Source organism: Schistocerca piceifrons, chromosome X (assembly GCF_021461385.2).
Source record: "Schistocerca piceifrons isolate TAMUIC-IGC-003096 chromosome X, iqSchPice1.1, whole genome shotgun sequence".
NCBI classification, from domain to species: domain Eukaryota; kingdom Metazoa; phylum Arthropoda; class Insecta; order Orthoptera; family Acrididae; genus Schistocerca; species Schistocerca piceifrons.
The window spans coordinates 705834752-705847381 of NC_060149.1; the positions used below are offsets into that span (position 1 = coordinate 705834752).

Below are 12630 nucleotides of genomic sequence, written 5' to 3' on the forward strand. Positions count from 1 at the left end.
GCTGAGTGAATGTTAGGACCATCAGACTGCAGAGGCACAAGATAATGATGACAACTGACTCTGAGGAAGTACTCACCAACTTCCATGCCACTTACCAGTTCATTCCCGTGAATGGATGTAGCCCAACTGAAAATTTATGCAAGTGCAGATGCTGTACCCTATTCAATTTGCTGCACATGACTTGGTGTGTCCAGTGTCCATGCACACAGCTGTATTACTATATTGCCTCTACTGTCTGGGCTTGTATGTTTGGCCAGGATCCCAGGTGGACCACAGACATCATCATCCACAATAGGGGGCACAAATGTTTGAGGTTGTGGCTGGCCAGGAGCTTCTAGCTGGGTATCAAAATCAGCACAGGTCACAATGAGATGTATCCCACCACCCTTTCCCACAGCTGCCATCTGGGCTACATCTACACAACTGTGCCCAGAACAAACGTGTCCAACACCTTGCCTGTTACCACTAAAATCTCCAACCTCATCTTAGGCATTGACAGGGAATCAACAGTGACAAGTGATGGAAGCCAATGGAGGTGGAACCACTACCACTCAATAACCCACTTCCAACTCCCACCAAAACCAACGACCCCAGATTTCACAATCAACGGAGGTGGAGTCACAGCTGGCACCCACACCCCAGCAGGCAGGACTAAATAGCACTCCAGAACCCATCAATCACCTGAAATCCTACAGACTGCACAGGCATCTGAGCTGGTTGACCACATCAAGGAACTAGCGTAAGAGCCTTTGGCAGGAATTCTGGTACCTCTCTTCCCCTTTTCCTCAATGAAGTCGGCATAGGTTGGGCTGGCCCTATTTGCTGATTAAAGGGGGGAAGGTGTTTAGTACTTGTCAGTGATTCAGATTCCCAGCCCAGCCTGAGTATTGATATGGAGGACATGTCAGAGGTACCCGGTTACATACTCCGGCCACAGCTGGCTACTACAAGAGGTACTGCCACAGCCACAGCTACAAGTGGACCCATCCACTGACAAGAGAGTGCCTGTAAATACTGTGGAACCTCACTTGCCAGTTAGTTTTGCTAGTTCATTGACATCATAGATGCGTCTTGTAGATTAATACACTGTTTGACCTTGCCTGTATTACATTTTTTATTCATACTGCTCTCTGAACATTTGTGTATGCTTATGATGACTTCTGCTATGCTCTGAACTTTACTTTGGGTTAGCGGAGAAGAAATAAAAACTTTGAGGTTTGCCGATGATTGTAATTCTGTCAGAGACAGCAAAGGACCTGGAAGAGCACTTGAACGGAATGGACAATGTCTTGAAAGGAGGATATAAGATGAACATCAACAAAAGCAAAACGAGGATAATGGAATGTAGTCGAATTAAATCGGGTGATGCTGCCGCAATTAGATTAGGAAATGACACTTAAAGTAGTAAAAGAGTTTTGGTATTTGGGGAGCAAAATAACTGACAATGGTCGAAGTAGAGAGGATATAAAATGTAGACTGGCAATGGCAAGGAAAGCTTTTCTGAAGAAGAGAAATTTGTTAACATCGAGTATAGATTTAAATGTCAGGAAGTTGCTTCTGAAAGTAGTTGTATGGAGTGTAGCCATGTATGGAGGTGAAACATGGACGATAAATAGTTTAGACAAGAAGAGAATAGAAGCTTTCGAAATCCGGTGCTACAAGAAGAATGCTAAAGATTAGATGGGTAGATCACATAACTAATGAGAAGGTACTGAATAGAATTGGAGAGAAGAGAAATTTATGGCACAACTTGACTAGAAGAAGGGATCGGTTGGTAGGGCATATTCTGAGGCATCAAGGGATCACCAATTTAGTATTGGAGGGCAGCGTGGAGGGTAAAAATCGTAGAGGGAGACCAAGGTATGAGTACACCGGGAAATGAAGAAGCTTGCACAGGATAGAGTAGCATGGAGAGCTGCATCAAACCAGTCTCTGGACTGAAGACCACAACAACAACAGCTGTTCACTTCATGAACTCTGCCATCATTGACCTCTGGAAGCACATATTTGTTCCACTGGTCTCTGTGTTACTGCCAGTGTGAGTGACCAAACACTATGTTCTACTTACAGAGAGTTGGATGGAATATCAATATTATGTAAATAAAAAATTTTCTCCTCCTCCTTTGGCATCTTTTCTCAGGTAGTGAAGCCTTGGGAAGTTTTTGTTATGTTTTCCTTTTCCCTCTTCATTATCCTGCAACTATCTCCAGTACACATTTTAATGAGATTTCTGCTTTCCCATTCAACTCTTCCGGCATAAACTTAATGGCAGCTGGTTCTGAACAATCTTATTTGCACCTATGATGTAAGAAGAATGCACTGGCATGCTGTGTAGTAGAATGACAGCAATGAGACCGCTCCAAGTGCACATGTCAATAGGCAACAGTCAACAGAGGTGACAGCCTTCAAACAAAGGGATGGAATCACCCGGAGTCAGGACAAAAACTTGTTTCTGTGCATGTACCAAGTACTTTTGTGCAAGCTCAATTTCCAAAATTTTTCTTCAAAATCTCCAACAAAAAGGATTCAACCTCCATTTGGGAAAATGTCATACTGAGGAAGCATTTCTCACAATTTCTTTTGAATCTGCTGGTGTGGAAAGGGGCCACACCTTCCTACTGTACATGATGGTCAGCCAGACAGAGTGGAAAAGGAATTCTATTTATTCAATGTTTAAAAATTTTAATTTTTCAATTATTGTTCACTGTACATCATAGAAAGGCTTCTCTGTAGAGCCAGCATACCATCGGATATGACTGGATACTGTCACCTACCCATGCTCACTTCCCGTGAAAAGATTCTCACAGTAGGTACTGCTGATGAGGTGACATCTCTGAGAGCATCACTTGGGAGGCATTCTCATCTAAAGCACCTTCAACAACCAATCAGAGGGACAGTAATGGTAATGTGGATGACACAGGGGAGATTGGTGAGCAGGCTGCAGGTCCAACTGCTCACTCTCTTCTCAGTCAGCCCTTGTCCTATTTAGTCACACCATTCTGCTCCTCTTTAGGACACCACGTCCTCTGCCTGTCTGGCAGCAGTCTCCAGGTGACAGTAATTCACTCTTCTGTACCCTTAGCGGTAGAATTATGGCAATAAAACCAAGTTATTTTCTCTGAACACACATGTATCATGTTCTTATTCACCTAATTACATTTCACACCTGGATGCCCATCTCCTGCTTACCACATCCACTCAATAGTCTTGAACACTACACTTAAACAATCTATTCCCTCTGTTGAGGCTATGGGGGTCTTGTAACTAGCAGTGTAAGTAAATTTGACCCTCTTAACTGCAGATCATCTACAGTGGTCTATGGTGTCAACCACTCCAACCAGAGGCTCTCCATGGATGTTACCCTGGCACAACAAAGGTTGACCAGCAATGGCAACCGTTGTTTGGCATCCCCTTGTCCCAAACCCAATAGGCACATATCCCTTGGCACCAACAAGGGGCTGCAACTGTGTGGGTAACTGACAAACCATGTACTTACAAACAGGCCTGAACTTATTGACTATGTCAGTATACAGACGGGGACTGGTAATCATGACTCCATCATAGCAATGATGGTTGTTAAGAAAGTCAATTCATCAAGAAGACTTGGAGTGTTTTTATGCTCCAAAGAGCAGATAAGCAGTTGTTAGCATCCCACTTAAGACAGTAAATGGATATAATTTCCTCTAGAGAAGTGTGCACAGCTCATGGTCTAGTGGTTAGCACTGCTGCCTCTGAATCACAGGGTCCCAGATTCGATTCCCGGCCACGTTGGGGATTTTCTCTGCCAAGGGACAGGGGATTGGAAATTTGTACGGGCACTGATTACTACACATTTGAGTGTCCCACAAACAAAATATCATCATCATCTAGAGAAGTATTTGCTGAGTAAGGATTAAGGATGGATAAGACCCACCATGGCTTAACAATTAAATTCAGTAAATGCGGAGAAAACGAGAGATTGCTGAACTCTCTGTTTAAAAAAGAATGCACAAATTTTGACAGGTAAGAATTAGTAGAAATTTGTGTGTCTATAAAAAGATCAATGCATGAAGCATACAACTTCCATCATTGTACGTAAGTAAAATTTTTGTCAAGAATAACAGAAAATTCTGGTCCTATGTAAAATCGCTAAGCAGGTCAAAGGCTTCTACTCAGTCACTCGTCAACAAGCCTGGTGTGGCAATAAAAGACTTCAAATGGGAAGCTGAAGTTTTAAATTTCACATTTAAAACCTCATCCACGCATTAGGATTGTGCAGAAATTCTAGTTTAAAACAAATAAGGCACCAGGTCTGGATGGCATCCAAATTGAGCTTTACAGAGAGAACTTTCCAGCACTGGCCCTTCACTAGTTTGTATTTATCATGAGTCTCTCACTTAGCAAAAGCTACATATAAAAAGCACAGGTGACTTTCATATATTATAAGGGTAAAAGTGTAGATCCACCAAACTGCAAACCAATACCCTCCATGTCAGTTTGCAGCAGAATTTTTGAGAATATTTTAAGTTTGAAAGTAATAAATTTCCTCGAGGCAGAAAATATTCTGTCCACTTATGGGAACAGATTCAGGAAGCATTGCTCATGTGAAACTTAACTTGCCCTCTTCTCCTGGGAACCATGGATGAAGGGCATCAGGCAGATTCCATATCCACAGATTTATGAAACGCATTTGACACAATATCCCAGTGCATATTGTTAACAAATGTCCAAGCATATGATATAGCTTATCACATGTGTGAATGGCTTGAAGACTTTTTAAGTAATAGAACACAGTATGTTGTCCTGGATGGTGAGTGTTCATCACAGGCAAGAGTATCAACAGAAGTGCCCCAGGGAAGTGTGATAGTACCACTCTTGTTCTCCATAAACATAAATGATTGACAGATACAGTGAGCAGCAATCTGAGACTATTTGCTGATGATGCTGTAGTGTGCAGGAAAGCACTGTTGGTGAATGAATGTAGGAGGATACAGAATGACAATACAGGATTTCTATTTGGTGCAATGAATGGCAGCTTGCTCTAAGCACAGAAAAATGTGAAGATAATGCAGATGTGTAGAAAAAACAACCTTGTAGGTTTCAGATACAATATTAGCAATGTGCTACTTGACACATCATATCCATTAAAAATCTTGGCATAATAATGCAAAGCAATATGAAATGTCCAAATGTGTGTGAATGCCTAAGGAACCAAACTGCTAAGGTCATTGGTCTCTAGAGTTACACAGTACTTAAATTAACTTATGCTGATACAACACACACACCCATATGCCCAAGGGAGGACTCGAATCTCCAGTGGGAAGGGCTGCGCAATCCATGACATGGCGCCTCAAACCACGTGGCCACTTCACGCGGCTAGTATTAAATGAAGCGAGCAAATAAGGTCAATTGTAGGGAAGTGAATGAGCAACTATCGTTTATTGCCAGAATACTAGGAATGTGTAACTCATCTATAAAGAGACCATGTATAAAATACTTGTGTAGCCCCTTCTTGAGTACTGACCGAGTGTCCAGGATCCCCGCCAGGTTGGATTAAAGAAAGGCATTGAAGTAATTCATCGATGTGGTGCTAATTTGTTACCGGTAGGTTTGATCAATACATAAGTATTACAGAAATGTTCCATTAACTCAAATGGGTATCTCTGGGGGAAAGACAATGTTCTTTGCATGAACACTATTGAGAAAGTTCTGAGAACCGGAATTTGCAACTGAGTACAAAACAATTCTACTGTGACCAATGCACATCTTACTTAAGGAACACAAAGAGAAGAGAAATTAGGGTTTGTAAGGAGGCATATTGACAGGTGTCTCTCTCTCATTCTAGTTATGAGGAGAACAGAAAAGGGAATGACTAGCAGTGATACAAGGTACCCTCTGCCATGCACTATGTGGTGGCTTGTAATGTATATAGATGTAGATACAGATGTAGCAGAGGTGCTTAATATAGGACTGCACAGTGGGCAGAATGTGGATAACATTGGGTGACATTCCCTTCATGGTCCACACAACTGTAAAATTGGAAGAATGGCAGTCACACCCAGAAGCAGGGACCAAATTTGAGTTAGCCAAAATGAGTGAGCAAAAACAGTCCGGAAGAAGCAAAGTAAGCAACCATAATAATAATAATAATGACCTACTGAGAAGGAAATTTATCAACGAGGGAGCCGCCCCGCCCCCCCCCCCCCCCAACAGACTAAGTCAGAGGACCTCCATTTAACCTGCTGTATCCAAAGTCTTGGAATATATTGTTAACTGTATACTTAAGCAACTGAATCTATATGGTAAACATGAATCCAGTTTTCATAATCTCCACAGCACAAATGCTGCACTTATTAAGATAATAGATGACCCAAAATATGCAAAAGTGAACAGTGGGGCAACAATATAGATATTACTAGGCTTCGATAGAGACTTGGATACTGTTGGTGGTGCAAATCCTCATCTAGTCATCCAGATTCATGTGCACCATAGGGTTCCTCAAATTGCTTACTGCCAATATCGTGATGATTGACATCGTACTTCATCCTTACACAATTTGAGGATGTGCTCCAGCTCTCATGATCACATAGTAGACTGGACATTAAACCCTTATCTTTCTTTGTTCTGCCTTCTCTCCAGTCCTCCCCAACTCTTCTCTCTCATACATTACTGTTGTGGTTCACAGTCCTAGCCTACCTGTCTGTTAGTAAACCAAAGGATACTCTCCACAATTTGCAAAACCTCTTGAATGTGGCAAGATGTACAGATGTGTGAATTTTCAAGTAGCATTGTAACACCACACAGAAGTGGCAAGCAGGTGGGTAGTAGACTCTCCTCAACATACTACTCCATGACCAATACAGATACAAGGAACACAAGAGGTGAAAAGATTGTCTTGGTCCCCCATTCATCAAGAAAACTTACTAATAATGCAACGCAAGGTATTGCCAAGCACTAACTGTATTATTAATAAAATTAAAATACAAAAAATGTTAGCATTATGGTCCAACATTGTGTTCCACTAAGCCTTTTTTATACACAAGTTGATACATAGCAGCAAAAGTGAAGGTATTAAATAAGAGTTTCAAAAACATTGTACCATTTCAATGCAACTCTCTGTCATTTGTGACAGAGTATATTAAGAAACAAAATAAAATTATGTAAATCGTCTACATAATGAAACAGCCTGTACCTTATCTTCATACAGTAATTAACATAAAAGACTAACAACAGATAAAGTAATAAAAAAGAGAAACAGACACATATGAGACATAACAGTAGTATATGGTCTGACTAATTATGCAATGTGTTTAAGAAATGCACAATATTAAGAAAATGTTGTATTACAAAACAATGATTGTAAAACATACAAGGCAATTACCTTCAATGTTAATGCGATAATGTATAGGTGTGCTCGTAACTGGACTAATAGGCCACTGAGTAGTGAGGACGTACTCAAGATAAATATAGTTTTTCCATGGAAGAACAAGATGTATCTCCAAATGACTTTCACAGATGTTAATTGCCTAAAATTGAAAACAAAAATCAGAATTTAGCATAAAAGGTAAGAATGGGAGTCTACTAACTTTTACATGAAACAGGACACAGAGCACACTTGGTTTAGTGTGTCTATAAACTCTAACGGTCTTGAGATGAATGCTGATATATTAGGTTGGTGCATAACTTCATAGAATTTTTGTTTTGCACGCTATCCTGGTTTCTATAAGTTTATTTATTGATTGTCATTGTCTATTTGTAGTTCACTGTTGCTATTTCAGTTTACACACTTTCATTTGGAGATAATGAGAGGAGCTGTGGATGCTACAAAATGGAGTGCCCAGTTGAGAAATCTGAACATTTCCAACATATTCTTCTGTTTGAGTTCAATAGAGGGGTGACAGCAGCAGAGGCAGCCAGAAATATTTGCACCATATATGGGAATAATGCCACTGGAAAGAGCACAGCAAGAAAACAGGTTTCTCATTTTAAGGAGGATCATTTAGATATTAGTGACTCTCCACATTCAGGAAGACCTTTGGGATCTGATGAAAATCATTTAAACACATTAAGCCACAATGATCCACATCATGGTACTCAAGAACTAGCAAATTTGATAAACTGTGATCATTCCATCATTGTACGACATTTGCATGCAATGGGCAAGGTTCAAAAATCAGGTGTATGGGTACACATGGTCTTTTAAAAAAAATCAGGCGGTGGCCATATGCACATCTCTGCTTGCTCGTTATCAGTTGGCTTGTGAACAACATTGATCATTCCTATCCTGTATCATTACTGGTAATGAGAAAAGGTGTCTTTATGTTATTATAAGGGAAAGAAAGGAATCACTGAGCCCAAACAAAGCAGCAGGTTCCCCTACAAAGACCTGCAACATCCACAAAAGATAATGTTTTGCATCTGATGGAACAGCAATGTACTACAAATTGCTTCTCTGAGGTGTAACCATCACCGCTGACATTTACTGTCAACAACTGAGATGTCTTGCAGATGCAATCCAACAATAACGACCAGGAAGACTGCATGAAGTGATGCTACTCCACAATAATGCCCTCCCACATTCTGCTAGACTGACAAAAAACACTATATAGGAGTTGGGTTGGGAAGTCATTCCGCACCCACGTTATTCACTTCAACTTGCACTCTCAGATTTTCACCTTTTCTGCTCTCTATCAAGCAACCTTCAAGGAACTTCCTTTCTGGATGAAAATATGCTATGAAGATGGCTTGACAAGTTCTTCAGCTGAACACCATTTTATTTCAACAGCTGTATAATCAAAAAGTTACCCCAGCATTGGCACACTGTTGTAAATATACTGTTGATGACTGAAGTCTCTGTTACGTGCATCTGATGCGTTTTTTAAACTTATGGAAAAATGCTATGAAATTGTGCACCAACCCAATAGTTCCTATATTGACATAATTCTTCCTTTTCTATTCTATTCTCACACCTTCAAAATGTTTTTAAGTTCCAGATGAAGGAATGTTTTTCCCTGGATCATATGTTCAGATCTGAACTGAAGATTTCAGTGTAATGAATCCAAATGTTCAGATCTAAACTGACCATTCTATGGATTTCAATGTATGGAATCCAAAGGTATAATCATTTGACTATTTATTTGTTGCTGCTAAGGTTTGACAAAAGTAATGACAATGCTATAAATATCAATTTATCATAGATGGCTATGAATATGTAAGAAAAGTATATGTTAACACAGTTGAAAGTTTTGAATCTTTGAGAATTAGAGGACAAACAAATAAGAAGAAGAAGAATGAAAATGCATTTTCACAAGTGATAATTTTTGATAAATGAATAACCAAGCAGTGGCTACATTTTTCAGAAATAAATTCTTCATATAAAATGACAACACATACTACAATACAATGTCAAACATGTTTTCTACAATAATATCATTTTAACTAAAACACTATAACTGGATTACTTCCAAGTGTAAAGGAACCCCTCTTCAAGTCAACATTGCACCAAGTTAACATTACTTAACTAAAGAAAAGTTTTAATGTGAACATTTTGTCATGAAACTTAGTTTGAAGAGTTCCAAACTAAAGTCTAACGTAACTGTAAGTACATCTGACATACATCTTCAGTTTAAGGAGAAAATAAATGTACAATTGTACATACTTGTGGGACAAAAACTACCTGATAATAAGGTCAGAGCAGGGTAGGGGACATGAACTCGTGCAAAATTTTACAATAATCATAGATCAAAAATGCACGGTCGTGGCCATATAATGACAGGCAATCAGTGACAAATGTACACACACACACACACACACACGCACACACGCACACACGCACACACCTGTACACCTACAATGTGCCAGCTGGACACACAATGCCAGAATTGTAGATTGCAGTTCGACAGGTGGACTGGATGTGTGGGTTGTGTCGGATGGGGTGGGTACAGGGAGAAAGGAGAAGGAAGCAGGAGGAGAAGTTGGCGATAGGTAGCTAGTGAGTCAGCGGGAGGCAGCAGGTGTCCAGGCTAGGGGCTAGGAATGTGGATGGGGAGTGGCAGGTGCACGAGCTTTCATTCGCCTGTACTGGGTAAAGCTTTGACTATTACATCAATTATTAAAAGTACTGTAAAGCCATTAAATTGTTAAGAAAGTAAGCTATACTGTAGAAAAACAACTGTAGTAAGATAGTCAACATGTGGTACAACAAGTTGTGATGTAAAGTTCAGTCATATTATATAAGGCAATCTGGAAGACTATTCTCAGGAACCACTGTGCCCAACCCACTTGTCCAGTCGTGTTACATAAGGCAATCTAGTAGGCCAGTATAACGGTCCCAAGTAATTAGAAAAAATCACTGGTGACTCCTGGGTATAAGAAGGGTACAAGAATGGACCCGCTAAATTGCAGACCAATATCCCAAACATTGGTTTGCTCCAGGATCCTTGAACATATTCTCAGTTTGAATACAATAAATTTGCACTTTCTTGTGAAAGGCAAAGGTCCTGCATTCAAGTCTCGGGCTGAAACACAGTTTTAATCTGCCAGGAAGTTTCATATCAGTGAACACTCCATTGCAGAGTGAAAATTTCATTCTGTATAATAAATTTTCTTGAGACCGAGAAGTTTAAGTTCATGAATCAGCATGGTTGAACAAAGCATCATTTATACTAAACTCAGCTTGGCCTTTTCTCACACGATATACTGCGAACTGCGGATTCCATACTCCTAGATTTCCGGAAAGCATTTGACTCGGTGCCCCACTGCACGCTGTTAATGAAGGTATGAGCATATGGAATAGGTTCACAGATATGCAAGTAGCTCAAAGACTCTTTAAGTTATAGAACCCAGTATGTTATCCTTGACAGCGAGTGTTCATCAGAGACAAAGGTACGAAGGAGTGCTACAGTGAAGTTTGTTACGACTGCTCTTATTCGCTACATACACAAATGATTTGGCAGACAGAGTGGGCAGCAATCTGCAGTTGTTTGCTGTGGTGTATGGCTCTGTGTCAAAGTTGAGTGACTGTAATAGGATACTAGACCACTCAGACAAAATTTGTAGTTGGAGTGGTGAATGGCAGTTAGCTCTAAATGTAGAAAAATGAAAGTTAATGCAGATGAGTAGGAAAAACAAACCAGTAATGTTCAGATATAGCACTAGTAGTGTCCTACTTAACACAATCATGTATTTAAATATGTGGGCATAACATTGCAAAGCAATGTGGAATGGAACAAGCATGTGAGGGTTGTGGTGGGAAAGGTGAATTGGTCGACTTCAGTTTATTGGGAGAATTCTATGAAAGTGTAGTTCATCAGTAAAGGAGACCGCATATAGGTCACTAATGCGACATATTCTTGAGTACTGCTCGAGTGTGTGGGATGTGTACAAGGTCAGATTAAAGGAAGACATCAAAGTGATTCAGAGGTGGCCTGCTAGATTTGTTACTGGTAGGTTCAAGCAACACGCATCTGTCATGTAGATGCTTCAGGAACTCAAATGGGAATCCCTGGAGGGAAGGTGACACCCTTTTTGAGGAACACTATTGAGAAAACTTTGAGAATTGGCATTTGAAGCTGACTGCAGAATGATTCTGTTGCCTCCAACATCCACTGTGCATAAGGACCACGAAGATAAGAGATGAGAAGTTAGTGCTCATACAGAGCCCATAAGGTGGATTGCAGAGTATTGATGTAGATGTAGATGTAGTCTGTTTGTCACTAAAGATGCAACAACTACAAGTGGCTAGGCTGGAAGAGACTTTTTGGTATGGAATGGGTGGCAGCTGTTAAAGTGGAGGTATTGTTGAGGGTTAGTAGGTTGATGTGGCCGAGGTACTGACGTATCCATCCTTGAGTTGGCCGAAAACATCAAGGAAGGTGTCTTCTTGGATTGAGGAGGACCTGATGCAGTGAATGGGTGAGAAGGTGTTGAAGTTCTGGAGGAATGTGGATAGGGTATCCTCTCCCTTGCTCCAAATCATGAAGATGTTATCAATGAATCTGAACAAGATGAGAGATTTGGGATTCTGGGTGGCTAGGAAGGATTCCTGTAAATGGCTCATGATGAGGCTGGCATAGAATGGTATCACTCAGGTCCAATTTCTGTACCATGGATTTGTTTGTAAGTTGTGCCTTCAAAGGAGAAGTAATTGTGAGAGAGGATATAGTTGGTCATGGTAACAACGTAGCAGGTTGTAGGTTTGGAGTAGTTGGGTGATTGGAAAGTTTGAGTTCAATAATAGCAAGGCCATGGGCAAGGGGGTGTTAGTCTAGAGGGAGTAGCACCAAAAGTGATGAGCAGGTGAGCAGGGTGCCAGGTGGTAAAGGAACAGCAACTGTGGAAAGCTCATGGAGGAATTGATTGGCATATCTTTTATTCAGGGGGATAGGTTATGGTCCACAAGAGCAGACAGTCTCCCAGTGGAGGCATAGTAATTGGACACAATGTGGCATCCTGGGTTGTTGGGTTTATGGACTGTAGAGAGCAGTTAGAAGGTAGAACTGTGGAGAGTGGTGAGAGTGAGGACATAAATAGACCTAGGGGAGTGTTTCTGGGATGGACTTGAGAATTTGAAGAGGGACTGAAGCTCCTGCTGGATTTCTGGAATGGTGTACTGCAGCAGGGTTTGTAGGTGGATGTATCTGACAGCTGGTG

The 12630-nt window shown here is 40.7% G+C and overlaps 1 protein-coding gene across 1 annotated transcript in view; it reads right to left on the reverse strand.

Moving 5' to 3' along the window:
• LOC124722628 (KICSTOR complex protein SZT2-like) overlaps positions 1-12630 on the reverse strand; it is a 727281-nt gene that overhangs the window by 627003 nt on the left and 87648 nt on the right. Inside the window, exon 11 of the mRNA XM_047247762.1 lies at positions 7361-7505. Coding sequence (XP_047103718.1) covers positions 7361-7505 — 145 coding nt within the window. The remainder of the gene's footprint in view (positions 1-7360; positions 7506-12630) is intronic.